The following is a 22,478-nucleotide window of genomic DNA, read 5'->3' as shown; positions in this document are numbered from 1 at the left end:
CTCCCTTTATCCTTCTATTTGTGTCTTTCTTCTGTTCATGTCGCCTTCCCCTCCTCCTTTTCCCTTTCTTTTTCCCTTTCTTTTTTTCCTCTCCATTGTCTTTTCCACCTCTTCTTCCTAGTTGTTTTTCCTCCTCCTCCTCCTCCTCCTTGTCTCTTCCTCTTCCTTACCTTTTCCTCCTTTTCTGAGTTTTTTTCCTCCTTCTGCTCGTTGTCTCTTGCTCTACCTCTGTGTGGGCTTAGGGCTATGTGCGCACTTACCGGATTTTCCGCGGATTTGCTGCATGTTTCGCTGCAGAAAATGTTCATAACATCTCTGCAGTGAATCACCAGCAAATCCTATGGAGAAAAAAAATCCTGTGCGCACTAGGCGGAATTTGACAGCTGCATGTTTTGCTGTGGGAATCCCGCAGCAAAAACAAGTGCATGTCACTTCTTTTCCGCACGTGGCTGCGGGATTTCACTCCATTGACTCCAATGTTAATCGTGAAATCCCGCAGGGAATAACGCAGGCAGCAAATTCTGTGCGGTTCACTGCGTTTTCCTGCGTTATTCCCTGCGGTATTTCACGGTTTACCTTCGGTAATGTGCATCGCTTGCTTGCAGTTTTGCAGGGAAGTGATGTCATTACAGGAAGAGGAAGCAAAGCAGAGAGTAATCACACACACAGACATCACAGACACACACACACACACACACACACACACACACACACAGACATAGAACACACACACACACACACACACACACACACACACAGACCTAGAACACACACACACACACACACACACACAGACCTAGAACACACACACACACACACACAGACATAGAACACACACACACACACACACACAGACATAGAACACACACACACACACACAGACCTAGAACACACACACACACACACACACACACACACAGACATAGAACACACACACACACACACAGACATAGAACACACACACACACACACACAGACATAGAACACACACACACACACACACACACACACACACAGACCTAGAACACACACACACACACACACACAGACCTAGAACACACACACACACACACACACACAGACATAGAACACACACACACACACACACACACACAGACATAGAACACACACACACACAGACCTAGAACACACACACACACACAGACATAGAACACACACACACACACACACACACACAGACATAGAACACACACACACACACACAGACATAGAACACACACACACACACACACAGACATAGAACACACACACACACACACAGACATAGAACACACACACACACACACAGACATAGAACACACACACACACACACAGACATAGAACACACACACACACAGACATAGAACACACACACACACAGACATAGAACACACACACACACACACAGACATAGAACACACACACACACACACAGACATAGAACACACACACACACACACAGACATAGAACACACACACACACACACACACAGACCTAGAACACACACACACACACACACACACACACACAGACCTAGAACACACACACACACACACACACACAGACATAGAACACACACACACACACACACACACACACACACACAGACATAGAACACACACACACACACACACACAGACCTAGAACACACACACACACACAGACATAGAACACACACACACACACACACACACACAGACATAGAACACACACACACACACACACAGACATAGAACACACACACACACACACAGACATAGAACACACACACACACACAGACATAGAACACACACACACACAGACATAGAACACACACACACACAGACATAGAACACACACACACACACACAGACATCACAGACACATAGAACACACATAGAAAGAAAACGGAAATATAGAAAACAAAACACGTGAGCTCCGCTGCATATTCACCTTCCAGCCGAGGTAAGCACACAGCGGCGGCCCGGTATTCTCAGGCTGGGGAGGGAGAGGGGCAGGGTTAATGTCCCCCGCCTCACTCCTCCTCCCGCAGCCGAGAATATCAGCCGCAGCTGCCCCGGCACTGTCGCATGCATTATGCGGCACTACCGGAGTGTCCCCGGCTCTTCTTGCCACCGTGTAGCAGTGGCAGCAAGGTAATACAAGGGGTTAATGATGGTGGGGGACCACCGCCATTAACTCCAGGCTTGATCATGGCAGCGTCTATGAGAGAGCTGACATGATCAACCCGTAAGTGAAGTGAATAAAACACACACAGAAAAATCCTTTATTTTAAATAAAACAAACAAGCCTCGTTCACCATTTTATTAACCCCTCCCGCACCAAAGCTCCGGCGAAATCCACCGCTCCGGCGTAATCCACAGGTCCTGCACTGCTGACATCCAGCCGCGACTGTCACAGACACAGCGCTGAATGAAAGCAGCAGACAGCAGAGGTAATTACCGGTCATTTCCCACGGCCGGTAATGTGAACTCACTGCCGACCGTGGGAAATGCAGCGATCTGTCCTCTATCTATCCCTCTATCTATCCCTCTATCTGTCTGTCTATCTATCTATCCCTCTATCTATCTATTCTTCTGTCTAACTATCTACTATCTCAGAATTAAATGACTTTTTTTTTTTTCTTTCAATGTGCTTTATTGCATTGAATGCAATAAAGCACATCCCAACCCGCACGCGGCAATACCGTGGTAAAACCGCAGCAAACCGCATGCGGTTTTCGGGTGCTGTTTCCCGCGTTTTTTTACCGCGGGTGCGGTAATCTTTGAGAGCATGCGGAATTTTCTCAAGAAAATTCCATTTCCCAGTGCGCACAAGGCCTTACTTCTCATCCACTGCATTGTCTTTTCCTCCTGCTCCCCTTCCTCCTCTGCATTGTCTTTTCCTCCTGCTCCCCTTCCTCCTCTGCATTGTCTTTTCCTCCTGCTCCTCTTCCTCCTCTGCATTGTCTTTTCCTCCTGCTCCTCTTCCTCCTCTGCATTGTCTTTTACGCCTCTGCCTCCTCTTCCTCCTCTGCATTGTCTTTTACGCCTCTGCCTCCTCTTCCTCCTCTGCATTGTCTTTTACGCCTCTGCCTCCTCTTCCTCCTCTGCATTGTCTTTTCCTCCTGCTCCTCTTCCTCCTCTGCATTGTCTTTTCCTCCTGCTCCCCTTCCTCCTCTGCATTGTCTTTTCCTCCTGCTCCTCTTCCTCCTCTGCATTGTCTTTTACGCCTCTGCCTCCTCTTCCTCCTCTGCATTGTCTTTTACGCCTCTGCCTCCTCTTCCTCCTCTGCATTGTCTTTTCCTCCTGCTCCTCTTCCTCCTCTGCATTGTCTTTTCCTCCTGCTCCCCTTCCTCCTCTGCATTGTCTTTTCCTCCTGCTCCCCTTCCTCCTCTGCATTGTCTTTTCCTCCTGCTCCCCTTCCTCCTCTGCATTGTCTTTTCCTCCTGCTCCCCTTCCTCCTCTGCATTGTCTTTTCCTCCTGCTCCCCTTCCTCCTCTGCATTGTCTTTTCTTCCTGCTCCCCTTCCTCCTCTGCATTGTCTTTTCCTCCTGCTCCCCTTCCTCCTCTGCATTGTCTTTTCTTCCTGCTCCCCTTCCTCCTCTGCATTGTCTTTTCTTCCTGCTCCTCTTCCTCCTCTGCATTGTCTTTTACGCCTCTGCCTCCTCTTCCTCCTCTGCATTGTCTTTTACGCCTCTGCCTCCTCTTCCTCCTCTGCATTGTCTTTTCCTCCTGCTCCCCTTCCTCCTCTGCATTGTCTTTTCCTCCTGCTCCTCTTCCTCCTCTGCATTGTCTTTTCCTCCTGCTCCTCTTCCTCCTCTGCATTGTCTTTTCCTCCTGCTCCTCTTCCTCCTCTGCATTGTCTTTTACGCCTCTGCCTCCTCTTCCTCCTCTGCATTGTCTTTTCCTCCTGCTCCCCTTCCTCCTCTGCATTGTCTTTTTCCTCCTGCTCCTCTTCCTCCTCTGCATTGTCTTTTCCTCCTGCTCCTCTTCCTCCTCTGCATTGTCTTTTCCTCCTGCTCCTCTTCCTCCTCTGCATTGTCTTTTCCTCCTGCTCCTCTTCCTCCTCTGCATTGTCTTTTCCTCCTGCTCCCCTTCCTCCTCTGCATTGTCTTTTCCTCCTGCTCCCCTTCCTCCTCTGCATTGTCTTTTCCTCCTGCTCCTCTTCCTCCTCTGCATTGTCTTTTCCTCCTGCTCCTCTTCCTCCTCTGCATTGTCTTTTCCTCCTGCTCCCCTTCCTCCTCTGCATTGTCTTTTCCTCCTGCTCCCCTTCCTCCTCTGCATTGTCTTTTCTTCCTGCTCCCCTTCCTCCTCTGCATTGTCTTTTCTTCCTGCTCCCCTTCCTCCTCTGCATTGTCTTTTCTTCCTGCTCCTCTTCCTCCTCTGCATTGTCTTTTCCTCCTGCTCCCCTTCCTCCTCTGCATTGTCTTTTCTTCCTGCTCCTCTTCCTCCTCTGCATTCTTTTCTTCCTGCTCCTCTTCCTCCTCTGCATTGTCTTTTCCTCCTGCTCCCCTTCCTCCTCTGCATTCTTTTCCTCCTGCTCCTCTTCCTCCTCTGTATTGTCTTTTCCTCCTGCTCCTCTTCCTCCTCTGCATTGTCTTTTCCTCCTGCTCCTCTTCCTCCTCTGCATTGTCTTTTCCTCCTGCTCCCCTTCCTCCTCTGCATTGTCTTTTCCTCCTGCTCCTCTTCCTCCTCTGCATTGTCTTTTCCTCCTGCTCCTCTTCCTCCTCTGCATTGTCTTTTCCTCCTGCTCCTCTTCCTCCTCTGCATTGTCTTTTCCTCCTGCTCCTCTTCCTCCTCTGCATTGTCTTTTCCTCCTGCTCCCCTTCCTCCTCTGCATTGTCTTTTCCTCCTGCTCCTCTTCCTCCTCTGCATTGTCTTTTCCTCCTGCTCCTCTTCCTCCTTTGTATTGTCTTTTCCTCCTGCTCCTCTTCCTCCTCTGCATTGTCTTTTCCTCCTGCTCCTCTTCCTCCTCTGTATTGTCTTGTCGTCCTCCCCCACCCCGTTGTCTGTCGTCCTCCCCCACCCCGTTGTCTGTCGTCCTCCCCCACCCCGTTGTCTGTCGTCCTCCGTGTTTTCTCTCACTAATCCTCGGGTCTAGTCTTAGCGCTGCTGATGTTTGATACTAACGCTCTTTGTTTTATGACAATGGTGGTGATTTCTATATATATATATATATATTATACCGTATATACACATATACACACTGCGTACGTCTGTGGACGGTTTTCTTTGACGATCCCCGCTCCAGCCGTGAGATTTATTTCCGGCACTTTCTTCCAGTCTGTACGCTGCGGTGCAGGGGGTGATCGTCCTCACACAGGGGTCAGTCCTCCATCAGCTCCAGATAATGGAGGCTCATCCATCCCGACGGATTCCATTTCCCAGTGCGCACAAGGCCTTACTTCTCATCCACTGCATTGTCTTTTCCTCCTGCTCCTCTTCCTCCTCTGCATTGTCTTTTCCTCCTGCTCCTCTTCCTCCTCTGCATTGTCTTTTCCTCCTGCTCCTCTTCCTCCTCTGCATTGTCTTTTCCTCCTGCTCCTCTTCCTCCTCTGCATTGTCTTTTATGCCTCTGCCTCCTCTTCCTCCTCTGCATTGTCTTTCCTCCTGCTCCTCTTCCTCCTCTGCATTGTCTTTCCTCCTGCTCCTCTTCCTCCTCTGCATTATCTTTTCCTCCTGCTCCTCTTCCTCCTCTGCATTGTCTTTTCCTCCTGCTCCTCTTCCTCCTCTGCATTGTTTTTCCTCCTGCTCCTCTTCCTCCTCTGCATTGTCTTTTATGCCTCTGCCTCCTCTTCCTCCTCTGCATTGTCTTTTCCTCCTGCTCCTCTTCCTCCTCTGCATTATCTTTTCCTCCTGCTCCTCTTCCTCCTCTGCATTGTCTTTTCCTCCTGCTCCTCTTCCTCCTCTGCATTGTCTTTTCCTCCTGCTCCTCTTCCTCCTCTGCATTGTCTTTTCCTCCTGCTCCCCTTCCTCCTCTGCATTGTCTTTTCCTCCTGCTCCTCTTCCTCCTCTGCATTGTCTTTTCCTCCTGCTCCTCTTCCTCCTCTGCATTGTCTTTTCCTCCTGCTCCCCTTCCTCCTCTGCATTGTCTTTTCCTCCTGCTCCCCTTCCTCCTCTGCATTGTCTTTTACGCCTCTGCCTCCTCTTCCTCCTCTGCATTGTCTTTTACGCCTCTGCCTCCTCTTCCTCCTCTGCATTGTCTTTTACGCCTCTGCCTCCTCTTCCTCCTCTGCATTGTCTTTTATGCCTCTGCCTCCTCTTCCTCCTCTGCATTGTCTTTTCCTCCTGCTCCTCTTCCTCCTCTGCATTATCTTTTCCTCCTGCTCCTCTTCCTCCTCTGCATTGTCTTTTCCTCCTGCTCCTCTTCCTCCTCTGCATTGTCTTTTCCTCCTGCTCCTCTTCCTCCTCTGCATTGTCTTTTCCTCCTGCTCCTCTTCCTCCTCTGCATTGTCTTTTCCTCCTGCTCCTCTTCCTCCTCTGCATTGTCTTTTCCTCCTGCTCCTCTTCCTCCTCTGCATTGTCTTTCCTCCTGCTCCTCTTCCTCCTCTGCATTGTCTTTTCCTCCTGCTCCCCTTCCTCCTCTGCATTGTCTTTTCCTCCTGCTCCTCTTCCTCCTCTGCATTGTCTTTTCCTCCTGCTCCTCTTCCTCCTCTGCATTGTCTTTTCCTCCTGCTCCCCTTCCTCCTCTGCATTGTCTTTTCCTCCTGCTCCCCTTCCTCCTCTGCATTGTCTTTTCCTCCTGCTCCTCTTCCTCCTCTGCATTGTCTTTTCCTCCTGCTCCTCTTCCTCCTCTGCATTGTCTTTTCCTCCTGCTCCCCTTCCTCCTCTGCATTGTCTTTTCCTCCTGCTCCTCTTCCTCCTCTGCATTGTCTTTTCCTCCTGCTCCCCTTCCTCCTCTGCATTGTCTTTTCCTCCTGCTCCCCTTCCTCCTCTGCATTGTCTTTTCCTCCTGCTCCCCTTCCTCCTCTGCATTGTCTTTTCTTCCTGCTCCCCTTCCTCCTCTGCATTGTCTTTTCTTCCTGCTCCTCTTCCTCCTCTGCATTGTCTTTTCCTCCTGCTCCTCTTCCTCCTCTGCATTGTCTTTTCCTCCTGCTCCTCTTCCTCCTCTGCATTGTCTTTTCTTCCTGCTCCTCTTCCTCCTCTGCATTGTCTTTTACGCCTCTGCCTCCTCTTCCTCCTCTGCATTGTCTTTTCCTCCTGCTCCCCTTCCTCCTCTGCATTGTCTTTTCCTCCTGCTCCTCTTCCTCCTCTGCATTGTCTTTTCTTCCTGCTCCTCTTCCTCCTCTGCATTGTCTTTTACGCCTCTGCCTCCTCTTCCTCCTCTGCATTGTCTTTTACGCCTCTGCCTCCTCTTCCTCCTCTGCATTGTCTTTTACGCCTCTTCCTCCTCTGCATTGTCTTTTACGCCTCTGCCTCCTCTTCCTCCTCTGCATTGTCTTTTCCTCCTGCTCCTCTTCCTCCTCTGCATTGTCTTTTCTTCCTGCTCCTCTTCCTCCTCTGCATTGTCTTTTCCTCCTGCTCCTCTTCCTCCTCTGCATTGTCTTTTACGCCTCTGCCTCCTCTTCCTCCTCTGCATTGTCTTTTCCTCCTGCTCCTCTTCCTCCTCTGTATTGTCTTTTCCTCCTGCTCCTCTTCCTCCTCTGCATTGTCTTTTCCTCCTGCTCCCCTTCCTCCTCTGCATTGTCTTTTCCTCCTGCTCCCCTTCCTCCTCTGCATTGTCTTTTCCTCCTGCTCCCCTTCCTCCTCTGCATTGTCTTTTCTTCCTGCTCCCCTTCCTCCTCTGCATTGTCTTTTCTTCCTGCTCCTCTTCCTCCTCTGCATTGTCTTTTCCTCCTGCTCCTCTTCCTCCTCTGCATTGTCTTTTCCTCCTGCTCCTCTTCCTCCTCTGCATTGTCTTTTCTTCCTGCTCCTCTTCCTCCTCTGCATTGTCTTTTACGCCTCTGCCTCCTCTTCCTCCTCTGCATTGTCTTTTCCTCCTGCTCCCCTTCCTCCTCTGCATTGTCTTTTCCTCCTGCTCCTCTTCCTCCTCTGCATTGTCTTTTCTTCCTGCTCCTCTTCCTCCTCTGCATTGTCTTTTACGCCTCTGCCTCCTCTCCCTCCTCTGCATTGTCTTTTACGCCTCTGCCTCCTCTTCCTCCTCTGCATTGTCTTTTCCTCCTGCTCCCCTTCCTCCTCTGCATTGTCTTTTCCTCCTGCTCCTCTTCCTCCTCTGCATTGTCTTTTCCTCCTGCTCCCCTTCCTCCTCTGCATTGTCTTTTCCTCCTGCTCCTCTTCCTCCTCTGCATTGTCTTTTCCTCCTGCTCCTCTTCCTCCTCTGTATTGTCTTTTCCTCCTGCTCCTCTTCCTCCTCTGCATTGTCTTTTCCTCCTGCTCCTCTTCCTCCTCTGCATTGTCTTTTCCTCCTGCTCCTCTTCCTCCTCTGCATTGTCTTTTCCTCCTGCTCCTCTTCCTCCTCTGCATTGTCTTTTCCTCCTGCTCCCCTTCCTCCTCTGCATTGTCTTTTCCTCCTGCTCCTCTTCCTCCTCTGCATTGTCTTTTCCTCCTGCTCCTCTTCCTCCTCTGCATTGTCTTTTCCTCCTGCTCCCCTTCCTCCTCTGCATTGTCTTTTCCTCCTGCTCCCCTTCCTCCTCTGCATTGTCTTTTCCTCCTGCTCCCCTTCCTCCTCTGCATTGTCTTTTCTTCCTGCTCCCCTTCCTCCTCTGCATTGTCTTTTCTTCCTGCTCCTCTTCCTCCTCTGCATTGTCTTTTCCTCCTGCTCCTCTTCCTCCTCTGCATTGTCTTTTCCTCCTGCTCCTCTTCCTCCTCTGCATTGTCTTTTCTTCCTGCTCCTCTTCCTCCTCTGCATTGTCTTTTACGCCTCTGCCTCCTCTTCCTCCTCTGCATTGTCTTTTCCTCCTGCTCCCCTTCCTCCTCTGCATTGTCTTTTCCTCCTGCTCCTCTTCCTCCTCTGCATTGTCTTTTCTTCCTGCTCCTCTTCCTCCTCTGCATTGTCTTTTACGCCTCTGCCTCCTCTTCCTCCTCTGCATTGTCTTTTACGCCTCTGCCTCCTCTTCCTCCTCTGCATTGTCTTTTACGCCTCTGCCTCCTCTTCCTCCTCTGCATTGTCTTTTACGCCTCTGCCTCCTCTTCCTCCTCTGCATTGTCTTTTACGCCTCTGCCTCCTCTTCCTCCTCTGCATTGTCTTTTCCTCCTGCTCCTCTTCCTCCTCTGCATTGTCTTTTCTTCCTGCTCCTCTTCCTCCTCTGCATTGTCTTTTCCTCCTGCTCCTCTTCCTCCTCTGCATTGTCTTTTACGCCTCTGCCTCCTCTTCCTCCTCTGCATTGTCTTTTCCTCCTGCTCCTCTTCCTCCTCTGTATTGTCTTTTCCTCCTGCTCCTCTTCCTCCTCTGCATTGTCTTTTCCTCCTGCTCCTCTTCCTCCTCTGCATTGTCTTTTCTTCGGCGCTCCATTGGGAGACCCAGACGATTGGGTGTATAGCTACTGCCTCCGGAGGCCACACAAAGCAATTACACTAAAAAGTGTAAGGCCCCTCCCCTTCTGGCTATACACCCCCAGTGGGATCACTGGCTCACCAGTTTTCTGCTTTGTGCGAAGGAGGTCAGACATCCACGCATAGCTCCACTGTTTAGTCAGCAGCAGCTGCTGACTATGTCGGATGGAAGAAAAGAGGGCCCATATGGGGCCCCCAGCATGCTCCCTTCTCACCCCACTTGTGGTTTGTAAGGTTGAGGTACCCATTGCGGGTACGGAGGCTGGAGCCCACATGCTGCTTTCCTTCCCCATCCCCCTGAGGGGCTCTGTGGAAGTGGGATCTTACCGGCCCCCAAGCCCTGAGGCCGGGCTCCGTCCACAGACCCAGTGAACCTGATGGATACGGAGCTGTGTACCATTCAGGGACAAGGCCCTGCAACTTTCAGGTACTCTGTGTCCCCGTACAGGCGGGCACGCACACGCCAGACTTGCTGGGTGTGTTAGTGCGCCGGGGACAGTAGCGCTGTACGCTGGGGTTTGAGTCACAGCAGCTTAGCTGTGTGACTTCATGTGCTGGGAACTACCGCGCCGGCCACTCTCGGAGCGGCGGCGCGGCTGGGACTTGTAGTGCGCCGGGGACTTAGCGCCGACCGCGCTTTTACGGCGGCGGCGCTTATAAATTTAGTCCCCGGCTTCTGCGGCCTAGCTCCGCTTCGTTCCCGCCCCCACCCTGTCAATCAGGGAAGGGGAGAGACGCTGTACGATTACTCAGCGCCGAGGGCTGGAGCCTTATTTACATGCTCCAGCCCTCTCACTAGGCACAGGGGGAAGCAGGTTTCCCGCTTTTGGTCTCAACACGCCCAGGGCCCGCCCCCCCCCTCCACAGGACGCCGGCAGCCATTCCTGCATGCAGTCTGGCTGGAGGACGGACACAGGCTCTGGGAGACCCAGACTAGGGATTTCTGGCGACCACACACCCGCGTTGGCGGGCGGTAAGCAGCACATTAGTGCTGGCCCCACTAGTGTCACAGTGTTGTATTGGTGTACTTTTTCCTGTACCAGATATATATATATATATACTGCACTGTACGGTCGCTTCTTGGCTGTATACCCTATCTTGCTCTGGGAAGACAACAACATGTCATCCACAAAACGCAAGGGTGCCAAGGCACGGGCGGTATACACTGTTTGTACAGCATGTGGGGCTAATCTACCAGCAGGCTCCAATGACTCTCATTGTGTGCAATGTTCAGTCCCAGTGGCACTTCGCCAGCCAGAGCCTATGGTGGTAGTAGCCCAGGCAGAGACGCCTGTGAACCCTGCCCCGGTGACGGGGACAGAATTTGCAGTCTTTGCTGATAAAATGTCTGTGACTATGACAAAAATCCTGGAGACCTTGCAGTCCAGGCCAGTTGCTCAGACCATAGACACTGCTGTGCCTATGTTCCCCGGTCCCCCTCAGTTGGAGTTAATCCGTACTTCAAGGGGGTCCCAGGCATCACAGGCTGAGGGCTCTGACTCCGATGACAGTCCCAGGCCGCCTAAGCGAGCTCGCTGGGAGAGACCCTCCACGTCATCACGCGGGTCAGGGTCTCAGCGAGAAGGGTCTCTATATGATGAGACAGAGGTGGGTGATCAGGAGTCTTGTCCTGACGCCGCACTCAATTTGGATACGCCAGATGGTGACGCCATGGTAGATGACCTTATAGCGGCCATCAATAGGCTGTTGGATATTTCTCCCCCAGCCCCTTCAGCAGAGGAGGCAGCTGCCCAGCAGGAGAAATTCCATTTCAGGTATCCCAAGCGTAAATTGAGTACTTTTCTGGACCACTCTGACTTCAGAGAATCAATCCAGAAACACCATGCTTATCCAGACAAGCGTTTCTCCAAACGCCTTAAGGATACACGTTATCCCTTTCCCCCTGACGTGGTCAAACGCTGGACCCAGTGTCCAAAAGTGGACCCTCCAATATCCAGGCTTGCAGCTAGATCCATAGTTGCAGTGGAGGATGGGGCTTCACTTAAAGATGCCAATGACAGACAGATGGACCTTTGGTTGAAATCTGTCTATGAAGCTATTGGCGCGTCGTTTGCTCCAGCATTCGCGGCCGTGTGGGCGCTCCAAGCTATTTCAGCTGGTTTGGCACAGGTGGACTCTTTCATACGTCCAGCAGTGCCGCAAGTGGCGTCCTTAACTACGCAAATGACTGCGTTTGCGACCTACGCTATTAATGCGGTACTGGACTCTACGAGCCGTACCGCAATGGCTTCCGCCAATTCTGTGGTTTTGCGCAGAGCCTTGTGGTTAAAGGAATGGAAAGCAGATTCTGCTTCTAAAAAATGTTTAACCAGCTTGCCATTATCTGGAGACAGACTGTTTGGTGAGCAATTGGCGGAAATCATTAAACAGTCCAAAGGTAAGGACTCCTCCTTACCCCAGCCCAGATCAAGCAAACCTCCACAGAGGAAGTGGCAGTCAAAGTTTCGGTCCTTTCGAGGCTCGGGCAAGCCCCAATTCTCCTCGTCCAAAGGGACTCAGAAAGAGCAAAGGAGCTCTGATTCCTGGCGGGCTCACTCACGCCCCAAGAAAGCAACCGGAGGTACCGCTTCCAAGGCGGCTGCCTCATGACTTTCGGCCGCCTCCCTCCGCATCCTCGGTCGGTGGCAGGCTCTCCCGCTTTTGCGACATTTGGCTGCCACAGGTCAAAGACCGGTGGGTAACAGACATTTTGTCTCACGGGTACAGGATAGAGTTCAGTTCTCGTCCTCCGCCTCGGTTCTTCAGAACTTCCCCACATCCCGACCGAGCAGATGCCCTTCTGCAGGCGGTGAATTCTCTAAGAGCAGAAGGAGTGGTGGTCCCTGTTCCTCTTCAGGAACAAGGACAAGGTTTTTACTCCAATCTCTTTGTGGTGCCAAAAAAGGACGGCTCATTCCGTCCTGTTCTGGACCTAAAACTGCTCAACAAGCATGTGAACGCCAGGCGGTTCCGGATGGAATCCCTCCGCTCAGTCATTGCCTCAATGTCTCAAGGAGATTTCCTAGCATCAATAGACATCAAAGATGCTTATCTCCACGTGCCGATTGCTACAGAGCACCAACGTTTTCTACGCTTCGTGATAGGAGACGACCATCTTCAGTTCGTAGCTCTGCCATTTGGTCTGGCGACAGCCCCACGGGTGTTCACCAAGGTCATGGCGGCAGTGGTAGCAGTCTTGCATTCTCAGGGACATTCGGTGATCCCTTACTTGGACGATCTACTTGTCAAGGCACCCTCTCAGGAGGCATGCCAACTCAGCCTGAATGTTGCACTGGAGACTCTCCAGACGTTCGGGTGGATCATCAACTTCTCAAAGTCAAATCTGTCACCGACCCAATCACTAACGTATCTTGGCATGGAGTTTCATACTCTCTCAGCGATAGTGAAGCTTCCGCTGGACAAGCAGCGGTCTCTACAGACTGGGGTGCAGGCTCTCCTTCAAAGTCAGTCGCACTCCTTAAGACGCCTCATGCACTTCCTCGGGAAGATGGTGGCGGCAATGGAGGCGGTTCCGTTTGCGCAGTTTCATCTGCGCCCGCTTCAATGGGACATTCTCCGCCAATGGGACGGGAAGTCAACATCCCTGGACAGGAAAGTCTCCCTTTCCCAGACGGCCAAGGACTCTCTGCAATGGTGGCTTCTTCCCACCTCATTATCACAGGGAAGATCCTTCCTACCTCCGTCCTGGGCGGTGGTCACGACAGACGCGAGTCTGTCAGGGTGGGGAGCAGTTTTTCTCCACCACAGGGCTCAGGGTACGTGGACTCAGCAGGAGTCCACCCTTCAGATCCATGTTCTGGAAATCAGGGCAGTGTATCTTGCCCTACTAGCCTTCCAGCAGTGGCTGGAAGGAAAGCAGATCCGAATTCAGTCGGACAACTCCACAGCGGTGGCATACATCAACCACCAAGGGGGGACTCGCAGTCGGCAAGCCTTCCAGGAAGTCCGGCGGATTCTGATGTGGGTGGAAGCCACAGCCTCCACCATATCCGCAGTTCACATCCCCGGCGTAGAAAACTGGGAAGCAGACTTCCTCAGTCGCCAGGGCATGGACGCAGGGGAATGGTCCCTTCACCCGGACGTGTTTCAGGAAATCTGTCGCCGCTGGGGAAGGCCGGACGTCGACCTAATGGCGTCCCGGCACAACAACAAGGTCCCAACCTTCATGGCACGGTCTCGCGATCACAGAGCTCTGGCGGCAGACGCCTTAGTGCAAGATTGGTCGCAGTTCCGGCTCCCTTATGTGTTTCCACCTCTGGCACTCTTGCCCAGGGTGCTACGCAAGATCAGATCCGACTGCAGCCGCGTCATACTCGTCGCCCCAGACTGGCCAAGGAGGGCGTGGTATCCGGATTTGTGGCGTCTCACGGTCGGCCAACCGTGGGCACTACCAGACCGACCAGACTTACTGTCCCAAGGGCCGTTTTTCCATCGGAATTCCGCGGCCCTGAACCTGACTGTGTGGCCATTGAGTCCTGGATCCTAGCGTCTTCAGGATTATCCCAAGGGGTCGTTGCCACCATGAGACAGGCTAGGAAGCCCACGTCCGCTAAGATCTACCACAGAACGTGGAAGATTTTCTTATCCTGGTGCTCTGCTCAGGGAGTGTCTCCCTGGCCTTTGGCATTGCCTACATTTCTTTCTTTCCTGCAATCTGGGTTAGAAAAAGGTTTGTCGCTCGGCTCCCTTAAAGGGCAAGTCTCGGCGCTATCCGTCTTTTTTCAGAAGCGTCTAGCACGACTCTCTAAGGTGCGCACGTTCCTGCAGGGGGTTTGTCATATCGTACCCCCGTATAGGCGACCGTTAGATCCATGGGACCTGAACAGGGTGCTAGTTGCCCTCCAGAAGCCGCCCTTCGAGCCTCTGAAGGAGGTTTCACTTTCTAGACTCTCACAGAAAGTGGCCTTTCTGGTAGCGATCACATCTCTTCGGAGAGTGTCTGAGCTAGCAGCGCTGTCATCCAAGGCTCCCTTCCTGGTCTTCCACCAGGACAAGGTAGTGCTGCGCCCCATTCAGGAGTTTCTCCCGAAGGTCGTATCCTCTTTTCATCTTAATCAGGATATCTCTTTGCCTTCGTTTTGTCCTCATGCAGTTCATCGGTATGAGAAGGATTTACATTTGTTAGATCTGGTGAGAGCACTCAGAATCTACATTTCCCGCACGGCGCCCCTGCGCCGTTCGGATGCACTCTTTGTCCTTGTCGCTGGTAAGCGCAAGGGGTCGCAGGCTTCTAAGGCCACCCTGGCTCGATGGATCAAAGAACCAATTCTTGAGGCCTACCGTTCTGCTGGGCTTCCGGTTCCATCAGGGCTGAAGGCCCATTCTACCAGAGCCGTGGGTGCGTCCTGGGCATTGCGACACCAGGCTACGGCTCAACAGGTGTGCCAGGCGGCTACCTGGTCCAGTCTGCACACTTTCACCAAACATTATCAGGTGCATACCTATGCTTCGGCGGACGCCAGCCTAGGTAGAAGAGTCCTGCAGGCGGCAGTTGCCTCCCCGTAGGGGAGGGCTGTCTTTGCAGCTCTAACATGAGGTATTTCTTTACCCACCCAGGGACAGCTTTTGGACGTCCCAATCGTCTGGGTCTCCCAATGGAGCGCCGAAGAAGAAGGGAATTTTGTTACTTACCGCAAATTCCTTTTCTTCTAGCTCCTATTGGGAGACCCAGCACCCGCCCTGTTGTCCTTCGGGATTTTTGGTTGTTTTTCGGGTACACATGTTGTTCATGTTGAACGGTTTTCAGTTCTCCGACGTTACTTCGGAGTGAATTTGTTTAAACCAGTTATTGGCTTTCCTCCTTCTTGCTTTTGCACTAAAACTGGTGAGCCAGTGATCCCACTGGGGGTGTATAGCCAGAAGGGGAGGGGCCTTACACTTTTTAGTGTAATGCTTTGTGTGGCCTCCGGAGGCAGTGCTATACACCCAATCGTCTGGGTCTCCCAATAGGAGCTAGAAGAAAAGGAATTTACGGTAAGTAACAAAATTCCCTTCTTCCTCCTGCTCCTCTTCCTCCTCTGCATTGTCTTTTCCTCCTGCTCCCCTTCCTCCTCTGCATTGTCTTTTCCTCCTGCTCCCCTTCCTCCTCTGCATTGTCTTTTCCTCCTGCTCCCCTTCCTCCTCTGCATTGTCTTTTCCTCCTGCTCCCCTTCCTCCTCTGCATTGACTTTTCCTCCTGCTCCTCTTCCTCCTCTGCATTGTCTTTTTTCCTCCTGCTCCTCTTCCTCCTCTGCATTGTCTTTTCCTCCTGCTCCTCTTCCTCCTCTGTATTGTCTTTTCCTCCTGCTCCTCTTCCTCCTCTGCATTGTCTTTTCCTCCTGCTCCTCTTCCTCCTCTGCATTGTCTTTTCCTCCTGCTCCCCTTCCTCCTCTGCATTGTCTTTTCCTCCTGCTCCTCTTCCTCCTCTGCATTGTCTTTTCCTCCTGCTCCTCTTCCTCCTCTGCATTGTCTTTTCCTCCTGCTCCCCTTCCTCCTCTGCATTGTCTTTTTCTCCTGCTCCTCTTCCTCCTCTGCATTGTCTTTTCCTCCTGCTCCTCTTCCTCCTCTGCATTGTCTTTTCCTCCTGCTCCCCTTCCTCCTCTGCATTGTCTTTTCTTCCTGCTCCCCTTCCTCCTCTGCATTGTCTTTTCTTCCTGCTCCTCTTCCTCCTCTGCATTGTCTTTTCCTCCTGCTCCTCTTCCTCCTCTGCATTGTCTTTTCCTCCTGCTCCCCTTCCTCCTCTGCATTGTCTTTTCCTCCTGCTCCTCTTCCTCCTCTGCATTGTCTTTTCCTCCTGCTCCCCTTCCTCCTCTGCATTGTCTTTTCCTCCTGCTCCCCTTCCTCCTCTGCATTGTCTTTTTCTCCTGCTCCTCTTCCTCCTCTGCATTGTCTTTTCCTCCTGCTCCCCTTCCTCCTCTGCATTGTCTTTTCCTCCTGCTCCCCTTCCTCCTCTGCATTGTCTTTTCCTCCTGCTCCTCTTCCTCCTCTGCATTGTCTTTTCCTCCTGCTCCCCTTCCTCCTCTGCATTGTCTTTTCCTCCTGCTCCCCTTCCTCCTCTGCATTGTCTTTTCCTCCTGCTCCCCTTCCTCCTCTGCATTGTCTTTTCCTCCTGCTCCTCTTCCTCCTCTGTATTGTCTTTTCCTCCTGCTCCTCTTCCTCCTCTGCATTGTCTTTTCCTCCTGCTCCCCTTCCTCCTCTGCATTGTCTTTTCCTCCTGCTCCTCTTCCTCCTCTGCATTGTCTTTTCCTCCTGCTCCTCTTCCTCCTCTGCATTGTCTTTTCCTCCTGCTCCCCTTCCTCCTCTGTATTGTCTTTTCCTCCTGCTCCCCTTCCTCCTCTGCATTGTCTTTTCCTCCTGCTCCCCTTCCTCCTCTGCATTGTCTTTTCCTCCTGCTCCCCTTCCTCCTCTGCATTGTCTTTTCCTCCTGCTCCTCTTCCTCCTCTGCATTGTCTTTTCCTCCTGCTCCCCTTCCTCCTCTGCATTGTCTTTTCCTCCTGCTCCTCTTCCTCCTCTGCATTGTCTTTTCCTCCTGCTCCCCTTCCTCCTCTGTATTGTCTTTTCCTCCTGCTCCTCTTCCTCCTCTGCATTGTCTTTTCCTCCTGCTCCCCTTCCTCCTCTGCATTGTCTTTTCCTCCTGCTCCCCTTCCTCCTCTGCATTGTCTTTTCCTCCTGCTCCCCTTCCTCCTCTGCATTGTCTTTTCCTCCTGCTCCTCTTCCTCCTCTGTATTGTCTTTTCCTCCTGCTCCTCTTCCTCCTCTGCATTGTCTTTTCCTCCTGCTCCCCTTCCTCCTCTGCATTGTCTTTTCCTCCTGCTCCTCTTCCTCCTCTGCATTGTCTTTTCCTCCTGCTCCTCTTCCTCCTCTGCATTGTCTTTTCCTCCTGCTCCCCTTCCTCCTCTGCATTGTCTTTTCTTCCTGCTCCCCTTCCTCCTCTGCATTGTCTTTTCTTCCTGCTCCTCTTCCTCCTCTGCATTGTCTTTTCCTCCTGCTCCCCTTCCTCCTCTGCATTGTCTTTTCCTCCTGCTCCTCTTCCTCCTCTGCATTGTCTTTTCCTCCTGCTCCTCTTCCTCCTCTGCATTGTCTTTTCCTCCTGCTCCTCTTCCTCCTCTGCATTGTCTTTTCCTCCTGCTCCCCTTCCTCCTCTGTATTGTCTTTTCCTCCTGCTCCTCTTCCTCCTCTGCATTGTCTTTTCCTCCTGCTCCCCTTCCTCCTCTGCATTGTCTTTTCCTCCTGCTCCTCTTCCTCCTCTGCATTGTCTTTTCCTCCTGCTCCTCTTCCTCCTCTGCATTGTCTTTTCCTCCTGCTCCCCTTCCTCCTCTGCATTGTCTTTTTCTCCTGCTCCTCTTCCTCCTCTGCATTGTCTTTTCCTCCTGCTCCTCTTCCTCCTCTGCATTGTCTTTTCCTCCTGCTCCTCTTCCTCCTCTGCATTGTCCTTTTCCTCCTGCTCCTCTTCCTCCTCTGCATTGTCTTTTCCTCCTGCTCCCTTCCTCCTCTGCATTGTCTTTTCCTCCTGCTCCCCTTCCTCCTCTGCATTGTCTTTTCCTCCTGCTCCTCTTCCTCCTCTGCATTGTCTTTTCCTCCTGCTCCTCTTCCTCCTCTGCATTGTCTTTTCCTCCTGCTCCCCTTCCTCCTCTGCATTGTCTTTTCCTCCTGCTCCCCTTCCTCCTCTGCATTGTCTTTTCCTCCTGCTCCCCTTCCTCCTCTGCATTGTCTTTTCTTCCTGCTCCTCTTCCTCCTCTGCATTGTCTTTTACGCCTCTGCCTCCTCTTCCTCCTCTGCATTGTCTTTTACGCCTCTGCCTCCTCTTCCCTCCTCTGCATTGTCTTTCCTCCTCCTCCTCCTCTGCATTGTCTTTTCCTCCTGCTCCTCTTCCTCCTCTGCATTGTCTTTCCTCCTGCTCCTCTTCCTCCTCTGCATTGTCTTTCCTCCTGCTCCCCTTCCTCCTCTGCATTGTCTTTCCTCCTGCTCCTCTTCCTCCTCTGCATTGTCTTTTCCGTCTCCTCCTCTGTCATTTACTCCTTCTCATTGACTTTTCCACCTCCTCCACTTATCTTTTCCTCCTCTTAAGGTGGATGTCACACACAGCGACAACGACGTTGCTGCTACGTCACCATTTTCTGTGACGTTGCAGCGACGTCCCGTCGCTGTCGCTGTGTGTGACATCCAGCAACGACCTGGCCCCTGCTGTGAGGTCGCCGCTCGTTGCTGAATGTCCAGCTTCATTTTTTGGTCGTCGCTCTCCCGTTGTGACACACACATCGCTGTATGTGACAGCGAGAGAGCGACGAAATGAAGCGATCAGGAGCCGGCACTGGCAGCTGCGGTAAGCTGTAACCAAGGTAAACATCGGGTAACCAAGGGAAGACCTTTCCTGGTTACCCGATATTTTACCTTTGTTACCAGCCTCCGCCGCTCTCACGCTGCCAGTGCCGGCTCCTGCTCTGTGCACATGTGGCTGCAGTACACATCGGGTAATTAACCCTATGTGTACTGTAGCTAGGAGAGCAAGGAGCCAGCGCTAAGCAGTGTGCGCGGTTCCCTGCTCTCTGCACATGTTGCAGCACAGCGACGCATGTCGTTATGATCACTGCTGCGTCGCTGTGTTTGACAGCTAAGCAGCGATCATAACAGCGACTTACAAGGTCGCTGTTACGTCACAGAAAATGGTGCCGTAACAGCAACGTCGTTGTCGCTGTCGTTTAGTGTGACCCCAGCTTTACTCTGCATTGTCTTTTCCTGCTGCTCCTCTGCGTTGTTTTCCTGCTGCTCCTCTGCGTTGTTTTCCTGCTGCTCCTCTGCTTTGTTTTCCTGCTGCTCCTCTGCTTTGTTTTCCTGCTGCTCCTCTGCGTTGTTTTCCTGCTGCTCCTCTGCTTTGTTTTCCTCCTCCTCTTCTTTTCCTTTTCGTGCTCGTTGACTTTTCCTCTAACTCTGCGTTGTCTTTTTACTCCTACTTCGTCCGCATTTTTTTCCTTCTCCATGTTTTTTTCCTTTTCCTTGTTCTTTCCTCCTCCTCCTCCTCGTTGTCTTTCCTCCTCCTCGTTGTCTTTCCTCCTCCTCCTCCTCGTTGTCTCACCCCCCCGTTGTCTCACCACCCCCCCCGTTGTCTCTCCTCCTCCTCCCCGTTGTCTCTCCTCCTCCTCCTCCCCGTTGTCTCTCCTCCTCCTCCTCCCCGTTGTCTCTCCTCCTCCCAGTTGTCTCACCTCCTCCCAGTTGTCTCTCCTCCTCCCAGTTGTCTCTCCTCCTCCCAGTTGTCTCTCCTCCTCCCAGTTGTCTCTCCTCCTCCCAGTTGTCTCTCCTCCTCCCAGTTGTCTCTCCTCCTCCCAGTTGTCTCTCCTCCTCCCAGTTGTCTCTCCTCCTCCCAGTTGTCTCTCCTCCTCCCAGTTGTCTCTCCTCCTCCCAGTTGTCTCTCCTCCTCCCAGTTGTCTCTCCTCCTCCCAGTTGTCTCTCCTCCTCCCAGTTGTCTCTCCTCCTCCCAGTTGTCTCTCCTCCTCCCAGTTGTCTCTCCTCCTCCCAGTTGTCTCTCCTCCTCCCAGTCTCTCCCCCGTTGTCTCTCCCCCCCGTTGTCTCTCCCCCCCGTTGTCTCTCCCCCCCCGTTGTCTCTCCCCCCCCCGTTGTCTCTCCCCCCCCGTTGTCTCTCCCCCCCCGTTGTCTCTCCCCCCCCGTTGTCTCTCCCCCCGTTGTCTCTCCCCCCCGTTGTCTGTCGTCCTCCCCCACCCCGTTGTCTGTCGTCCTCCCCCACCCCGTTGTCTGTCGTCCTCCCCCACCCCGTTGTCTGTCGTCCTCCCCCACCCCGTTGTCTGTCGTCCTCCGTGTTTTCTCTCACTAATCCTCGGGTCTAGTCTTGGCGCTGCTGATGTTTGATACTAACGCTCTTTGTTTTATGACAATGGTGGGTGATTTCTGTATATATATATATTATACCGTATATACACATATACACACTGCGTACGTCTGTGGACGGTTTTCTTTGACGATCCCCGCTCCAGCCGTGAGATTTATTTCCGGCACTTTCTTCCAGTCTGTACGCTGCGGTGCAGGGGGTGATCGTCCTCACACAGGGGTCAGTCCTCCATCAGCTCCAGATAATGGAGGCTCATCCATCCCGACGGAGGCCAGAAAGCAGCATGAGACGCGGCCGTCCGGGAGCCTCGCGGGAACGGCCAAACTCCAAATGCAGAGAGTCCTGCTAGCGATGGCGTCCCCCCGGGGGGGGGAGAGGCGAGTGCCGTGTCTCCCCGGGGGGGGGAGAGGCGAGTGCCGTGTCTCCCCGGGGGGGGGGGAGAGGCGAGTGCCGTGTCTCCCCGGGGGGGGGGGGGGAGGCGAGTGCCGTGTCTCCTCGGGGGGGGGGGGAGAGGCGAGTGCCGTGTCTCCCCGGGGGGGGGGGGGGGAGAGGCGAGTGCCGTGTCTCCCCGGGGGGGGGGGGGGGAGAGGCGAGTGCCGTGTCTCCCCGGGGGTGGGGGGGAGAGGCGAGTGCCGTGTCTCCCCGGGGGGGGGGAGAGGAGAGTGCCGTGTCTCCCCGGGGGGGGGGGGGGGAGAAGGCGAGTGCCGTGTCTCCCCCGGGGGGGGGGGAGAGGCGAGTGCCGTGTCTCCCTCGGGGGGGGGGGGAGAGGCGAGTGCCGTGTCTCCCCGGGGGGGGGGGGGAGAGGCGAGTGCCGTGTCTCCCCGGGGGGGGGGGAGAGGCGAGTGCCGTGTCTCCCCGGGGGGGGGGGAGAGGCGAGGGCCGTGTCTCCCCGGGGGAAGGGGGGGTGACCCTGCTATTAACCTTCCCCTGTATTCCCTGTAATTACACCGCTACCTGACATGGGTGGGGGTGGGGTGACCACTTCTTGCCAGACTGGTTGTCAGCAATCTGTGGATGAGATGATGGAGACCCCCGGCTTCTGCCGATCCCTGGGCGCCCCCTATACATGAGTAACGCTTGTTTATGATCCCCCCCCGCTCCCTTGTCACAGACGGAGACCTCCATGATGGCAGCGGCTTTCCCCGCTCTGCACCATTTGTGGTCAATGGCCCCCAAAACACAAGGGAAGAGTTCAGAGCAGCGATACAACCCGTTCACACAGGATGTGTCCCCTTGTGATGTCACCCCAGGACCCGGCACAGCGGCCGACACCCCCGACACCAGTGACCCCATCACTCAGGATTCAGAGCTCGAAGTCACCTCCTCCGAGACCACCCAGTCTTCTAATCACCCCCCCCCAGAACACTCGACAAGAAGTGACTGGCGGTCTGTCCACCTCCGAGTCCCACCCCCGTGCACGACGCCCAGAAGACCGGAGGGAACGCCAAAAACCCGGAGGACAACTGCGAGCTGGAGGTTATCAGGTGAGTGATGTCATCCGGGGATCAACGACGTATGTGACCTCAGCAGTGGGGGCTCCGCTGCCTGCGCTGGGGTGATAATACAGCGGGATATGGGCGGCTCAGTGGTTAGCACTGCAGTCTTGTGGTGGCTCAGTGGTTAGCACTGCAGTTTTCTGGTGGCTCAGTGGTTAGCACTGCAGTCTTGTGGTGGCTCAGTGGTTAGCACTTCAGTCTTGTGGTGGCTCAGTGGTTAGCACTGCAGTTTCTGGTGGCTCAGTGGTTAGTACTGCAGTCATGTGGTGGCTCAGTGGTTAGTACTGCAGTCATGTGGTGGCTCAGTGGTTAGCACTGCAGTCATGTGGTGGCTCAGTGGTTAGCACTGCAGTCTTGTGGTGGCTCAGTGGTTAGCACTGCAGTCTTGTGGTGGCTCAGTGGTTAGCACTGCAGTCTTGTGGTGGCTCAGTGGTTAGCACTGCAGTCTTGCAGCGCTGGGGTCCTGGGTTCAAATCCCACCAATGACGACATCTGCACGGAGCCTGTATGTTTTCCCCGTGTTTCCTGTGGTTTCCTCCCACACTCCAAAGACTGATAGGGAATGTAGATTATGAGCCCCAATGGGGACAGTGATGATCCTGTCTGTAAAGCGCTGGGGAATATCTTGGCGCTATATAAAAATAAAGATTATTATATTGTTACTTTT

The 22,478-nt window shown here is 53.3% G+C and overlaps 1 protein-coding gene across 1 annotated transcript in view; it reads left to right on the top strand.

The window, feature by feature from the left end:
* LOC142286184 (pleckstrin homology domain-containing family M member 2-like) overlaps positions 1 to 21,822 on the top strand; it is a 64,377-nt gene extending 42,555 nt beyond the window's left edge. The window contains 2 exon segments of the mRNA XM_075333329.1: positions 21,427 to 21,485; positions 21,487 to 21,822. Of these exon segments, the coding sequence (XP_075189444.1) occupies positions 21,427 to 21,485; positions 21,487 to 21,807 (380 nt within the window). The 3' untranslated portion in view covers positions 21,808 to 21,822.
* Positions 21,823 to 22,478: the final 656 nt, after the last annotated feature.

This window comes from Anomaloglossus baeobatrachus, unplaced genomic scaffold (assembly GCF_048569485.1).
Source record: "Anomaloglossus baeobatrachus isolate aAnoBae1 unplaced genomic scaffold, aAnoBae1.hap1 Scaffold_646, whole genome shotgun sequence".
Taxonomy (NCBI): Eukaryota; Metazoa; Chordata; class Amphibia; order Anura; family Aromobatidae; genus Anomaloglossus; species Anomaloglossus baeobatrachus.
Note: the sequence above shows the minus strand (reverse complement) of the source record. Positions and strands in the feature narration are given on the sequence as shown.